The sequence below is a fragment of the Rasamsonia byssochlamydoides genome (assembly GCF_041956645.1).
Source record: "Rasamsonia byssochlamydoides strain NRRL 3658 unplaced genomic scaffold VTN77scaffold_8, whole genome shotgun sequence".
Lineage (NCBI taxonomy): Eukaryota > Fungi > Ascomycota > Eurotiomycetes > Eurotiales > Trichocomaceae > Rasamsonia > Rasamsonia byssochlamydoides.
Window position 1 is genome coordinate 77,472 of NW_027192391.1, and position 15,450 is coordinate 92,921.

The following is a 15,450-nucleotide window of genomic DNA, read 5'->3' on the forward strand; positions in this document are numbered from 1 at the left end:
ATTTTTTAATCTTTTAATTTCTAATTTTTGAACTGCGATCACAGGTAGTAAAAGAAAAGACTTCTTGCCTTTCTTTCTTTATCTCTTTCTTTTATTGAACCGAACGATCAATCAAGCAACCCTTCTCTCATCCCCGGAGAAAAAAAGGAGAGAGAGAGCAATCCCAAAGACTACTTACCGACTGACTGACTGAAAACACTTCCTGAATTTACCATTCATTTTAAATAAACAATCACTACCCAGGTAGGTAGGTGGAATAGGATAGGTGGATTACTGCATACGTATTCGTATATCATTGGCAAAAGATTCGGGATCCCGAATTATGATAAATAAATATCCGTGATTAGTGATCTGATTGATTTGATGATATCACCTCGGTTCGGTTCCGGTGCCGGTTCACCGCATATTATTATCTCCGTAGGTTCCATACATACCTACCAAGGTAAAAAACTCCACAATAAGCTGTCTAGCAGTGTATTACTTACGGAGTACGGGAAATGAAATAATCTACTGCAGTGAGACACTGAATTAACCGTTCCATCTTTCTACCTATCCTATATTCTATTATTGCATTTTCTTTGAATACTACACAGGCTAGAATATTGTCCAGTTTTAAATCAGGCCGTTCCCTTGTCTTTTCTTTTCTTCTCCACTGATTGATTATTGGTTTATCGCTGTTACACCGTTACACCAGACGCAACGATCGACGGCTAGGATGTGTTTGTTTCTACGTCGCTATGCCGACTGGGTCTGGGACTAGCTAGCTCCCAACAATGGAATTGAAACAGATTACAATTTCCTCCGTACAGGTATGTAATGAGACACCGTGGTTTATTTATCATTACTATTGTTATTGCGGGGGTTGATTGCCGAGGTTTCAGTCAATTTATCTGGCTATGAATGACATGGCCAGGATTGTTTTTGCTTTTGCTTTTGCTTTTGCTTTCTTCTGCTGAAGTTCAGTCAGGATCACAATCAGCTTGTCACTGCGTACTCCGTACAGTCCATATGCATGCAGGTTCTGTCCGGGTTCATGTTTAACAGATTATTGTCATTATTGCCGTTCTGATTGATCTATTTCAATTGCCTTGCTGATTACAAGCAACATGGCGAAAATCTACCGCTCTGCAACACCCGATCTACAGCTTCACGACGTCGACCTCGTCTCGTTCATCCACTCCAACCCCCAGAACACCCCCCTCGACCGGCTCATGTATGTCGACGCCCTGACTGGCAAGGGTTACACGCTCCAGGAAGTCTTCCAACGCACCCGCTCGCTCGCCCACGGGCTGCGAGACCTCGGCGTCCGGCCGCACGACGTCGTGGCCTTCCTCAGTCCCAACACCATCGACTACGCTGTCACCTGTCACGCTGTCATCGGCTGCGGTGCGGCCGTCTCGCCTACCAGCGCGGCCCTGACGGCGCTGGAACTCCGTGCGCAGCTCAAGACCAGCAACGCCCGATATATGATCGTCCACTCGTCCCTCATCCTGACCGCGCGGAAGGCCGCCAAAGGCACCTCTGTCCAGAAGATCATCCAAGCAGACGGTCACAGCGCTGTGGATGGTATTCCCACCGCGCACATGCTGGCCACGTCCTGCCCGCCCAGCGAGCTGACCAGCATCGCCCCTTATGAGGCGGAGGACCGCGTTGCCTTCATCTGTTTCTCCTCCGGCACGTCCGGCCCAGCCAAAGGCGTCATGATCACGCACAAGAACGTGACGGCCAACATCCAGCAATGGCAGAAGCATCTCGGAGAGGAGGACGATGCCAGTCGTCACCTCAACGTCGTCGCTTTCCTCCCCTTCAACCATATCTACGGCCTCAACCTGTACATCTGCACCGGCCTGATCAAGGGGTCGACCGTCGTGGTCCTGCCCAGGTTCGACCTCGAGGTTTACCTCAGTTGCATCCAGAGATACAGGCCAGAAGAGCTGGCGCTGGTCCCTCCAGTGGCGCTGCTGCTGGTGAAGAGCCCTGTCGTGCGGAAGTACGACCTGAGCAGCGTCAGGAAGATCGCATCTGCTGCGGCACCATTAACGAAGGAGCTCGCGACGGCAGTGGAAGGCATGTTCAAGCAGGCGTACGGCACGACCGTCTACTGCACCCAGGCGTGGGGACTGACGGAGACCTCTCCCCTCGCGACGGCGACGCCTCCGCATCGGATGGTGGACAAGCGGTTCACGGTCGGATGCATCGCGCCCAACATGGAGTTCCGGTTCGTCGACCCGGAGACGATGCAGGATGCGCAGACCAAGGCCGACGGGTCGACCGAGCTGGCCGAGATCTGGTGTCGCGGGCCCAACGTCACGAAGGGGTACTACAACAACGAGAAGGCGACGCTCAATGCATTCTATGTTGACGAGGACGGAAGGCGATGGTTCCGGACGGGCGACATCGGCTCGATCGACGCAGACGGATTCGTCACGATTAGCGACCGCATCAAGGAGATGATCAAATACAAAGGCCTGCAGGTGATCCCCAGCGAGCTAGAGGGGAAGCTACTGGAGCATGCGGACGTCGCAGATGCCGCCGTCGTAGGCGTCTGGGTCGAGGAGCAGGCGACGGAGCTACCAGTGGGGTTTGTAGTCCTACGCCAGGGCAGAGCCCAGACAGACCAGGCCAAGAAGAAGCTGGTCGAGGGAATCCATCACTGGCTGAACCAGCGGGTCGCGAATCACAAGCGGCTGCGCGGCGGGATTCGGATTGTGGATGCGATTCCGAAGAGTCCCAGCGGGAAGATTCTGAGAAGGCAGCTGAAGGAGTTGGTGAAGGAGGAGTTGAAGATGGAGAGGAGGGCGAAGTTGTAGGACATGAATATACCTCTGACGCCAACAGACACTGTCAGACTTTCTCCTTGGAACGCTGTCATTGGAGTCAATATCATTGCACTGCACTGGAATGCAGGTCAATTGTACCAGTTTGATTATATCACTTCATGTATGTATGTATGTAAGTAAGTAAGTATGTATGTATGTATATTAGGGAGATATTACGTCCTCTCTTCCTCCTAGGTCCGTACCTAGTTCTTACAATTTCACTTTCAGCCATGGTCATAAGAAATGGTCCTTGCAGCCTTCTAGGTAACGTTCTTATATATAATATATATCATATTATAAGCTCTATATATAGGCTTACAGATTTATACCTTACTAGTTTTGATAATTATAAAGAGGAGGAAAAAGGAAAGAAAAGACTTTATATAATGAAGAAGCACTAGAGGTATAGAGAAGAGAAGAGGATTTTTTTTTAAAAAAAAAGACTTTTTATATAGTTAGGTACCCTTTTTTTTTTAAAAAAAAAATAAATAAAAGGATAAAAGACTTTTTCTTTATAAATAGAGTAGTATAGTATATAGGCAGTAGAACAAAGAAAAAGAATTAAAGAAATACTCTATAGTAGTCTATATAGAGTATAATAATGAACAATTGATATAACGAACGAACGAACGAACGAACGAACGAACATGCTGTCCAATTCAAATAATTCATATGGCAGGACATAAACACATATATGAGGAGTACGACAGTAAGTTAGGTATCAGTTATATAAGCATGGATTGAACGTGGCTACTGTACCTTTATTGTTTTCCCTTTTCTTTTTCTTTTTCTTTTTCTTTTCCTTTCTTCTTCTTCTTCTCTCTCTCTCGTTTTTTCCTTTTTCGTCTCAATATACTATACTATAGGTAAGGTTCTATAATTCATAGCCCTTGCAAGATATCATGCCCTCAGAGTCCATCAACTCAACTCAACTCAACTGCTGACATATGCAGCATGCATGCATGGTTGCAAGGAATGGAAGGACCTCAATCTCATAGATAATCCATCCATATGATGTATTACTACCAGTATATATATCATAGTTACCGCTTTTCTTTTAATTAGAGACCATAAATACATGAGTATTGTCCATGTAAGCAGTGATGAAGACTACATTTTAATTTTTACAAAGTTTTATATCATAAAAAAAATCCCCCCCCTCCTCCCCACGATCACTATGTAATCAATAAATAAATTAATATCAATAGTAGAGCTAGGCCGGGTTTTCTTGCACGTATAGTGATGATGATAAGGCTTGGATGGCTAGCATCAGATTTTAGGAACATATGCAGACGAAGTCATATTCATAGTTATCACACAACATCATTGATCTTAGTCAATAACTACTGTTTATGGGATATAGAAAATTACCTATTTCTGACAATAAATTCTACTTTTACATCAATTGAGTTAGGGGCAAAAGAAAAAACAACGATCAACGAGTCATTTGACTCGTTTCCTTCATAATCTCTATCTACGCAGACAGACATCTATTTCCCCCCCCTTTTTTGCATATATAAAAGCTGTTGAACACATATCCCTCTGAGATATTGCTTTCTGCATATCTATGATCCCTCGGTTTTAACTTTTTTTTTCTATACACTATTTTTATTTACTTCTATATGTCTTCGAAAATCACCTCTTTTTCCATCCTGAGCGTCTGCATGATGGGTCTTGGGATATTTGATGCGTAGGACGTAGCTGTTTGTTATCATTGCTGCTTTCATATATATGCCTTCTATTCTATCGGTTTCCACCGCCATGTCCGAACTGATCGGAGGTTGAGCTCACTCTCAGACCAGAAGAGGCGTGTACCGCCCAGATCTGCGTCGTGAACCGCTCGCCCAGCGTGACCAGACGGTCAGCATCAGCTACAGCAGCCATTGAGGCGGGCGTGATCGAGGATTGTTGCGGCTCGGCTTGGCACAGCCTCGTCTTGTACATACCGATGACCAGGCCCAGAGCACGGGGAACAAGGGTGCGAATGTCATCGACCTGGTGGTGCAGTCGGTTGGGACGAGTTGTCGGGCTGGAGTCGGCGAGATGTCTATCTATTTATCTGTCTATCCGTGTATCTATCAGTGTATCTATCTGGATGGATAGCTGGATGGATGGACGTATGTACATGCAATTACAAAATATTTGGCCCAAGTGGGAGATTGCCCAGAAGAAGCTTAGATACGATATTTGGGAAGTTTAAACCGGCACGCTCCTTTGTTTGTTTCTTTGAACAGATTCACTCGCTATAATAATATTTTCTAGTCGCTCGTTTTTCCTTTTTTCAACAGTAACATATTATATCACACACTCATTATGATATTCCATTTTCATCCATATTTGATCAAGTCACGTAATTCTGACAACAATCTTGTTTATTATACATACATATATTAAATGCCTACTTAGTATAGTATTGTCAGCATGTCCCCAAGGGAGTTTGCAATTTGGCTACCTAATATCATGAAGCTGCTGCCCTGTACTATAATAACTACATAGGTACCTACACATGATAAGGACGGGAATAGAAATACATTATTACCTACTTAAACATGGGTGCTTTTCAGCTTCCAAAAAGTTTATCTTTTTGTTCTTCTTTTTATCCTTTTTTTTTTAAAAAAAAAGAAACTCTTTTTGTAAAATTAGAGCGGTTAGTTACTAGCTTCTTAATACATTATATTATAATCCACTTTATTTAGTTCTTTCTTTAATAGGTTGTAAACCTGGGCTTCTTTCTTGCCTACGTAGAGAGATTAATCCTACTATATGTTGAGAGGATAGGTTAATGAACAGCTAGCTCAGTTTTATTATTATATTATGTTAATCTTTTTTATATAAGGGCTCATTTTAAGTAAGAAAAAAAAAGGTCTTGGATTTTTCCCAGATTCATTGTCTGAATCACCCATATTTAATTTATAGACAGTGAAGTAATATTTCAAACTTGTTGATATTAGTCTTTCTAGATATATTAGTCTTTTTTTTTAAACAAAAAAAAAAGAAAAAGGAAAGGAAAAGAAAAAGAGTTGTTACTCTAAATCCACTTATTGGGACTTGTGATGAAACCGTGGTCCATGCAACGAACATCATGACAATAAGGTTGTCAGCGTTCTGGGAGATTGCGATCTGCCTGTGAAGCCTGCAGCTACTCGTGACAGGTTATGGAAATCTACCAAATATGTTTTTTTCTTGTGACTTATAAAAATCCTATGTTTCTGTTCTTCATCAGAGCTGTCGTTAGCCTTACAATATGATCTCCCCCTAGTCTTCGACAAAGGTCTGTAGAAGAAAGAAAATTAGTGTTATAAGTATATACATATATACTATCAACAAAATAGATCTATTAAATAACACATGACAAATCCAAATTCTGTGCTTTCTCTCTTGGAACAAGAACAGTCGATTTCATTTCGAAATGTTATGTTCAAGCAGGCAATTCGTGCATCTCTTGCTCTTCTCGGAAACTCGGAAGTTCTATGCGAGGCCACTCGTGATCCCCAACAAGCTCAGGTGTGTCAGTGTCATCTCTATCCAGCTTTCTCTCCTCTAACCCCTTCGGGGTTTCAGGAGGTATTGGTGGCACACTGTCACTGCTGCTGCTGCGTTCACGCTTGCGTCTTTGGTGGCGGAGCAGCAGAGCTGCAAGAACTAGAAGAAAAATAACACCAGCAGCGACTCCAATGCCTATCCCAGCCTTACTTCCAGCTGCCAGGCCAGAAGTGTTTCTCACGTATGCAGTAGGGGAAGGTGATGTTGATGTGGTTGCTGTTGCTACTGTTGCAGTCGTGGAAGATGAAGATGAAGACGAAGATAAAGTAGTGAATGGACTTGCAGAGCTGACGGAGGTAACTGTAGCTGTAGTGGCATTGCCACTAGCACTACTTGTAGAAGCCGAAGGTTCGCTGGGAGCTGAATCAATGACAGAAAAATCCCCAGAGGATGCCCCTTTACCGCTACCATTCACAGGGTCAAGAAGAATGTCACAAACGGACCCATCTGGAACAAGCCCTTGCAATGGAGGTACCGCATAGGAACCAAGCGAGACAGAGAAGTTGGTTGCCAATTCCCCACAAACGGCTGTCGTATGGGTGGTATACCAACAGAAATTAATGGAGACTGTGCTGGGATCATTCGCGGTTGAAGTCCAGGTGATGTTGAAGCCTTGAGAGGCATTAATAATGTCGCCTTGTCCGGGATAAGTCACCTGTAATCCTAAAAGACAGAGGTCAAGTCAGACAGAACGTTGAAAAGGGCTGTTTTGCCAATACTTTACCTTCTCCCAGGCCAGCTATTAGGCTAGTGACAATAAATGTTATACATATAATTATCGGAAACATGGCATCAGGAGACAAGAAGGAATTCTGTTAATGCAGCGCCTTTGCGATCTGTCGCTGAGCAAGGTAGATTATCGATTTGTGTTGCTTGATGCGCGGGGGAGGGAGGGTATTTCGATTAATTTCTTCGTTGCAAAGTACATGTACAACAAACACGTTTGTGATTCGCTGGTTGCGGGCGCAGCGTAACACAGCCCTGGAACTGACAAACAGGACATGTGTTGTGTCACCAGAAAAAAAAAAGAAAAGAAACCAACAGCTAAGAAGCAGTGGTCATGGCACTCTTTTTACCTGAGTGGAAGATTTCTGAGTTTGCGACATGTTGCAGATTCGGCCACAAAGAGGTGCCATGACACCAGCTTCTTGTGAATCTGAACTAGGTAGCCAGCCAACGTGTCCATTATACTATTAATGTTAATTCTCTTGACACAGAAATACCTTCACCAACGGAATCTGGAACAATAGAGCTGCTCTTCTCAGAATGAGTGATGATGTTTTAGTTATCTTGTGGGAGGACTCGGAAAAAAAGTCTACTTCATGACTGTACTGTATGTATGTTCAAGTCTCACTCATCTCAATTTCTTGTCCGCCTCAAAATCGTCGATGATAGCTTTCAGGATCGTCTCGTCCGATAGCACGTCCCACGCGACCATCGCCATGCCTCGTCCCGACCGGACTGCCGACTCGTACGCTTCTGGCGTGCCAGCCGCCTTGGCGAACGCTGGATGATGGCCGCCCACGTCGTTGGGCGATGGAATGCCGAAGAATTGATGCAAGCTGGGGACAACGTAGCTGACATTTCCTGACGACGTATCAGTTTGCAATCGAGCTTCTGAAAAGTGGCTGCTCACCCATGTCGGTTGACGCGGACATGTACTCCTCCGTCATCAGCCGGATTCGTTCGCCGTAGGAGGCGCCCATGTGATGGGTGTAACGCGCGCAGAGCGTCATATTAAGACGGAGGTCGAGATATCCGTCCGTCCTACGAAGTGTCAATCTTCTATATACGATATTATCAGCCGACAAACCTTTCATATTCAATCCGGCAACCCGTCGCCAGCGCACCCGCTTTCAAACAATCCGTCACTCTTTCCATCAACCTGTCCGCATCCGCCCACGTGGGACTGCGCGCGCCAAACGAGACGGCCGTGTGGTCGGGAATGACATTCATGACCTGTGGCACCTTCAGGAAGGCAGCGTGGATGCGCTGCTCGGGTCGGATCTGTTGTCGCAGCATCGAGACATTGTTGTACGCGGAGACTAGGGCGTCAAGCGCATTGAGTCCATCCCACGGGTTCCCTCCGGCGTGTGCGGGCTTCCCGTAGAAATCGGCCTTCAGGGCAGCCCGCGCAATGGTCCGGTGACCCGCGGTCCCCGTATTGCCTTTCCCTTGGATGTGGTCCGGCGCCGGATGACCCATCAGACAGACGTCGACGCCTTCGTACGCACCTGCTTGGAGGAGTTTGGCTTTCCCCCCGCCGCCCTCCTCGGCTGGGGTGCCTAGGATGCGAACGCGGCCGGGAATGCCTCGTTCCTTGAGGACAGCTGCGGTGCCCAGGAAGCCCACGATGGCCGCAATGGCGATGAGGTTGTGACCACACGCGTGGAGCGGGCCGGGGTCAGCAAAGGGAAGGGCGTCGTATTCGGCGTTGAAGACGACCAGAGGGCCGCCGGAGCCGAATTCGGCCTCGTAGCTGGTCTTGATGCCGTAGGCATGGGGGGTGACTTTGAAGCCCTGCGATCGGAGGAATTCGACTTGGGTGTCGTGAGCGATGACTTCTTCGTAGCAGAGCTCGGGATTTTCCCATATCTAGTAAGTAATCCATTAGCCTTGTCTCTTCCACTGTCGAATTACTGACTTTGCGATTGATCGTCTTCAACTCGTCATTGACCTGGGCGATCCGCGCATCGATGATGTTCTTAACCTGAATTTCCTCTGGACTGGGAAGGGGCAGGCTTCCTCCATTCGACATGGTGCCTGCCTGTACGGGTAGTAAGAACGGAGTAAGTACCCCGCCTGGCACCTTCCCTGTTTGGCAGGTCTCTCGAACACGAGACAGGCAGGTACCGAGGTCGCTGATTTCCTGTACGGACGTTCAATCACAGCTCAACTGTATCTCCTTGGAACATGAACTACTCGATCACATTATCTGGATCACACTGTCTCTCTCCACGGTTCAGTGTCCAGCCACGTGCCAGGGACCGTCGGGATGGTTCCAATGTCTGTAGCCGCAGACAGAGGTATGGTTCTTCTTCGACAGCTATCCAGAGATGTTATTTCCACAATAAAAAGAAAACAACATAATTAGACGGACAGATTCAATGGCAGTGTTTCCTGGTCTCTGGTTGGTCACGTGCACAATACGGTTTACTGTCCAGATCGGGAAGGCCTCGGGAGGACGCGCAGGATACGAACGGCATTGATGGACTCATACAGGATGCGCCATGTCATGATCTCTTTAGTTACTCGTCATGATGATTTGATTCCATCATCTCTACAGTACGGAGGACATGCTGGGTGAAAAGCTCGGTTAAATTTGCCAATGATCGCCAAGCTGACCACGACAGTGCACTCTCGATCTGCCCCGGCCGACTCCGCATAGCCACACGCGATGCGAACGCCAATGATCACGCTACACTCTCCCACCCCATCCGAGTGGGCGTCTTCTCTTCCAAGGCTCGCTGCTCGGCCCGTCTGACCGCGTCTGCTGTATCACTCTCTGGAACTTGGGAAGCCAGCTGTCAAGTGGATGGACGATGCAGACTGAGCGCAAGGGCATCCGCTCGCGAACCGGTAAGTTGGGAGGATATGCCTGCTAGAAGCGCCACATGTCATCCCCGCCAAGTGGCAGGTGGAAATAATTTCCACCTGCCCCATTTGTTGCTCTGTTTGATTGCCGCTAATCCCGTCTTCCCCAGGTTGCTGGACATGTCGAGAGAGAAAGATCAAATGTGACGAAACGCGCCCCGTCTGCCAGCGATGCACCATCGGCAAGCGTGTTTGCGATTACACTTCCCGAGAACCACCTCCTCGTCGGCCCACCACCGTCCGCGCCATCCTTCCCAGAACTGACCCTGCTGGCAGTGTCGGTGGCATTCCCAGTGCTAGTGGTGGTATTGCTGCTGGTGGCATTGCTGCTGCTGGTATTGCTGGTATTGGCGCTGCAGGCAGCGTCAATCCTCTCAGTCCGGAGTCTGTGGCGACGTCTGTGACGACTGCTCCGGCTGCTTCCTTTGCACGACCCTCAGACGGCTCTCCGCTGTCGCAATCCTCTTTGGACGGATCGGTCAAGACACCCCCAACGCCCCCCGAGTCGGAAAGCAGATTCACCGTCTCTCAGCATGGCAGCCCGATCGCCATACACACCAGCCCCTCCGCGAACACTCCGCCGGATCACCTGCCCGGCGGGCTCGGGGAGCTGCACGCTAGTACGCCGCAGGAGAAACGGGTGCTGGACCATTTCCAGACCCAATTCCTCACCACCATGCAGACCAAGACGGCCAAGTATTCCTTCGTCGCGGGCATCATGCACATCTGCAAGTCGAGTCCGGTCCTGATGCACATGATGATGGCCATTGTCGGTTACCAGGCCTCCGGGTTGTATGAGAGCCGGGAAGAGCAATTGTTTGCGATTGACGAATACCGGAAGGGCCTGGCCGGATTCGCGACGCTGGTGGGCTCGGGACAGTACGAGCGTCACACGCTGCTCGCCGCATTCTGGATTTTGATCCAGTTCGAGATGCGATTTGGCCAGCGGCCGCGGGATATCACGCACCACTTGGACGGGTTTAACAGCGTGCTTCTGTCGCACGGTCCCAGTCTGCTCCCACAATTAATCGACACGTCGAAGAAGAACCCCGAGTACGATCCCAGCCGGACGGAATTCCAGTACCCGTTCCGAACGTCGCTGGTCACCTACAAGAACGTGGTCAATCGACTGGGGCTGTGGATCGCCTATCTGGATGCCTGCGCGGCGAGCTTTGATATGGGGGGTGCGATCATGGCTACGATGCAGTACAAGTATCCGGGATCGCTCGACCGCATCTTTGCCCATTCGCGAGACGCCCTGAAAGAGTTGTGGGGCGACGAATACCCGCGGGAGCAGGAGGTGGACGATATCCAGAACCGGCCGGCGTTCGATCTTTTCCACCACTGCCATATCCTGCGCTTCAAAGTGGCCGAGCTGCGATGGGACAAGAGCGTGGGGAACGCCCGTGCAGAAAAGATCCGGGATCTCCATGCTGAAATCCATGCGATTGCCGAGCAATACGCCTCGCTGATCGCTATCGTCGAGGGCCGCGATCCAAGCATGCAGCCGACATCGCGGCTGGTGAAGAACCTCCGGTTCATTGTGGCGACCTTCCACGCCGTCGTGCTGGAATTCAACCGAGTGGCCTACTTCCACGCTCCGCTGCCGCCGGAGGGCCGGCGGGCAGTGGAGCGGATCCTTGACCTGGCGGTGGTGGTGCACGAGTGCGAGGGCAACGACTCGCTGACGCGGCTGGCCTGGCCGATGTTCCTGGCCGGCATCGAGGCGTGGGATCGCGTGCACCAGAATTGGCTGACGGAGCGCCTGCAGGCGCTGTGCGGGTATGGCCGCAACGTGACGCGCGCCCATCGACTGCTGGAGGCCGTGGTGCGGCGACAGCGGAGCGTGCCTGGTCGGGTTGATTATTTCAAGTGGTTCCGCAGCGGGGAGGCGGAGGAATTTATCCTCGTCTAGCTGCTGTACAGTGTATACGATTGATTTTTTGTTGTATCTTGGATGGGTTGGATTGTTTGGACATATTCCGGAATGGGTTGTCAAGCGTCGGCGTTAGGACGTCTCTCTCTCTATTGTCTTTTTGTCAAGCAAAAGCTTTTGACGCATCTAACCTGGCGTCAGATATCTGCTAACTCTCATTGTTATCGACAGGGCATGATTTAGGCACTCTTCCTTCTTAGTAGGTATGCACAGCACATACCTAGCTGGGTTCAGGCGTATAGGATTTACGGTTGAAGTCTCGATTCTCAACCAATTGTACTGTACTTTGTCTGACTGACGTGTTGCGTACTGGCCGTCTCCCATAACTCATTATATAACTTTCCGTTTACCGACCTATTTGCCTAAGGTAGGTACTGTGTAGTTAGGTACCTGCTCTACGTACAGTAATAGTTTTGTCTCTACCTACCTACCTAGGCAGGTAGACACGGATCTCCTGTGTGCCTACCTAAGTCAATACAAGCGCAAGCCTAATCCAGCCCTGGTTACTTATATTGTCTCACGAACACCGTACATACACGTCAGCATTGAAATGCAATTTATCTTTCCAAAAAGAGGTAGGCATGAATCAGTCACTACAACTCTGAATATGACACGAACAGTCAATCCAATATTCTTAATTCCAATCCAAGTTGTGGTATTATCCTAATACAGGACCTTAGGTAATAGTGCTGATGGCTGAAACGCATATGAGACGGACCAGCTGGACAAGCTAGACAAGACGACGAGACAGATAAAGAACTGACTAGACTGGAATCAGTCACTGGTTTATGCCTGTATTTCCTAGAGAGGTATGGGATCGCTACCTAGTTGCCTAGTTGGGTATGTGCTGTACATTCCTATGTAGGTATGTACAATACATTACGTAGGTAGTTAGTTACCAAGCTGTCAAGGAGAGGAGAGGAGAGGATAGGACAGGACTGCAGAGTGTCAGTCTACCAGGTACCTGGTATATAGACAGGTTCCTAGGTAGGTAGATAGTCTGTCCTACCAAACTAGTTCTCTTGTCCCTTCTGCAACTACATGTATCTCATAATATATGTACAGCACCTTTATATACTTCCATCAATTAATTAATGAATTCACTAGTTAGTTATGGCTTTCATTGATTGATCGCTTTATCCATAGAACTATACTGTCTACTTGTAATATGCATCGAGTACATACATACACCTCCGCGCCGACTGACTACTGCTGATTCTCCGACACAAGGAACTAGTCAAGTCGCATCTGAATCCGGATCCGGGGTCTGGATCTGAGGCAGGGAGCGTCTATCTGTTCGCTCTGTTCCGTTATGAGTTACATTGAGGGGCATTACAGAGCATGGGCTGGCTGTTTTGGATTGTAGTAGGTAGTAGGTACTATACGGAGAAAAAGTACCTACTCCGTACCTTACTTTGCCAGGTAATAATGAAAAAAAAAGAACAGTTCAACAATTCTAGACAAGTGAGCAGATCTAGGGCTCCTGCCGGTAGGTACGTACATGTACCTACCTAGCAAGTTAGTGTACTGTATATATTGGTAATTAATGAATTTACGCATTCTAATCGAGCATTAATACTATTAAAATATAGGTACAGTACTTACCGAGACCAGTCAAATAAGATAATAGTCGAACTAGCGAGTACCTGTTACCTACCTATCTGGGTATGTACTGTACCTTGGACCCAAGTATGTGTGTCTTCTACATAGAATAGATCAGTCTCTGCATGACTGACCTAGTCAACCCTATATATAATATGCATAACAGTTGCAATCCCCCCTCCCCCCAAACCCCACGCCTCGTTCCGATTATAGACAGATCAGACTGGATCAGAGGTACTTTCTCTCTCCCTCTATCTTCCCGGTATCTTTCTTCTCTAACGCAGATAGACTCGATACGCAGATTATTATTATTCCCTCAGGATATTTTCTCTCTGCTAGAGCTTTCCTTTCTTTCCCTCTATTGTCACTATTATTCATTACTACTATTGTATGAGGAAATGATGTGACAAAGTCTGTTTCTGTTTCTGTTAATGTTGCATTTTTATTTCTTAACTTCTCAACTCCAGCTGCACTCGATTCATTCATTTCTTTTCTGCTGGTTCACTGAGAACACCCGTTCGAGAATTTACAGACACCCGCCTTCTAATATGGCCGTCTACAAGTCCCTCCCCATCCCAGATGAGAGCAGATGGCCGCATCCCGACTCTCCCACCGCGCAGACATTTGTCGCTGTTCACGCGCAGCATCTACTCCACCAGCCTGCCGTGACCTCCATCCATGCTCCGCGCAAGGTGTCTTTACCGGCTGTCATTCCTGTCGCTGCACCGGCGCTGGATAAGCCCCTGCCCCTACCACCAATGCCGGAAGCTGCCATGCTGTCTCCAGATTCGTGTCCCCTACTGGCGGACTTTGACGAAGATGCGCATGTTTCTAGCGACTTGCCCTCGCCGGACATTATTGAGCAGGCGGGCGAGATTCCTGTACTGGACGCGGCGGGGAACTCGATCCTGTTCAAGAGTCTGTACTTGTCGTCGACGCAGCAGTCGGAGAGACAGAAAAGGACGAGAAGGCGGGTTTTGGTCATCTTTGTGCGTCATTTCTTGTGCGGGGTGAGTTCGAAAATCTCTCCTTTTGCCTTCCTACTCTGCAAATGCTAATCTCTCTTTCTCATTCCTATATAATCTCCAAATACTAATGGATAGATAATATCTACAGAACTGCCAAGAATACCTCCGAACCCTCACCTCATCCATCCCATCACCTGCAGCCTTGCCCGCCGGTACAGAGCTGATCATCATCGGCTGCGGCGCCCCCAGTCTGATCAGGATGTACGCCGAAGCGACAGAATGCCTGTTTCCCATCTACACTGACCCAAGTCGCCGGCTCCACGAGAAGCTGGGGATGGCCTGTACCCTGAGCCTGGGGAGACGCAGTCCTGAGTATATCCGCCATTCCCTCGCGGTAGGTATGCTGAAGAGCTTCGTACAGGGCGTGAGGCGGATCTGTGAGGGCGATGCCTTTCAAGCGGGGGATATGAGGCAGGCTGGGGGAGAGTTTTTGTTTGAGACATATCCTGGAAATAGCAGTCACGGCGGGAGCCAGGATCATGATGATGGTGATGAGGAGGAGGATGCCGTCAGAGTAACCTGGTGCCATCGCATGGCCAACACGCGCGACCACACCGAGATCGACGTGATCCGGCTGATTCTGGGACTGGACTTGGAGTCCTCTTCTGAGAAGGATCGTACCAGCAGCAGAAGCAGCAGCGGAAAGCCTACTCCTCCTTCTAAAGAAGAAGAAGATCGCGATCAGAGGACTTTCCGTTATTCCCTTCTCGTCAGACGATGGGCCAGCACCATCACTCACGCCGTGACTCCGAATCATGGCCGAAGTAGAAGCCATGGCCATCATAATAACCGACTGGCTCGTACAGACGACCACTTCATGCTCAGACCATCTGCTGGTCGTCGTCTGACGATGGGTGGTGGAAGAAAGATCTCACCGGACTCGTCGAGTGCTACTGCTGTGGCGAAACCTGAAGTCCCACCAAAATGA

At 48.6% G+C, this 15,450-nt stretch overlaps 5 protein-coding genes across 5 annotated transcripts; 3 read left to right on the forward strand and 2 right to left on the reverse strand.

The window, feature by feature from the left end:
• Positions 1-1,106: 1,106 nt before the first annotated feature.
• Positions 1,107-2,810, forward strand: VTN77DRAFT_8875 (uncharacterized protein; the record flags this gene model as incomplete). The annotated part of the gene is made up of 1 exon (XM_069425420.1): positions 1,107-2,810. The coding sequence occupies one exon, from the start codon at positions 1,107-1,109 to the stop codon at positions 2,808-2,810; it is 1,704 nt and encodes a 567-aa protein (XP_069280752.1).
• Positions 2,811-4,562: 1,752 nt separating this feature from the next.
• On the reverse strand, positions 4,563-5,370 carry VTN77DRAFT_8876 (uncharacterized protein; the record flags this gene model as incomplete). Its single annotated transcript, XM_069425421.1, has 2 exons — positions 4,563-4,848; positions 5,363-5,370. 2 exons carry the CDS (start codon positions 5,368-5,370, stop codon positions 4,563-4,565), a joined length of 294 nt encoding a protein of 97 aa, XP_069280753.1.
• A 2,346-nt stretch (positions 5,371-7,716) lies between these two features.
• On the reverse strand, positions 7,717-9,120 carry VTN77DRAFT_8877 (uncharacterized protein; the record flags this gene model as incomplete). The annotated part of the gene is made up of 4 exons (XM_069425422.1): positions 7,717-7,949; positions 7,999-8,129; positions 8,176-8,957; positions 9,007-9,120. 4 exons carry the CDS (start codon positions 9,118-9,120, stop codon positions 7,717-7,719), a joined length of 1,260 nt encoding a protein of 419 aa, XP_069280754.1.
• A 784-nt stretch (positions 9,121-9,904) lies between these two features.
• On the forward strand, positions 9,905-11,871 carry VTN77DRAFT_8878 (uncharacterized protein; the record flags this gene model as incomplete). Its single annotated transcript, XM_069425423.1, has 2 exons — positions 9,905-9,941; positions 10,067-11,871. The coding sequence occupies 2 exons, from the start codon at positions 9,905-9,907 to the stop codon at positions 11,869-11,871; spliced, it is 1,842 nt and encodes a 613-aa protein (XP_069280755.1).
• Positions 11,872-14,042: 2,171 nt separating this feature from the next.
• On the forward strand, positions 14,043-15,450 carry VTN77DRAFT_8879 (uncharacterized protein; the record flags this gene model as incomplete). The annotated part of the gene is made up of 2 exons (XM_069425424.1): positions 14,043-14,483; positions 14,611-15,450. 2 exons carry the CDS (start codon positions 14,043-14,045, stop codon positions 15,448-15,450), a joined length of 1,281 nt encoding a protein of 426 aa, XP_069280756.1.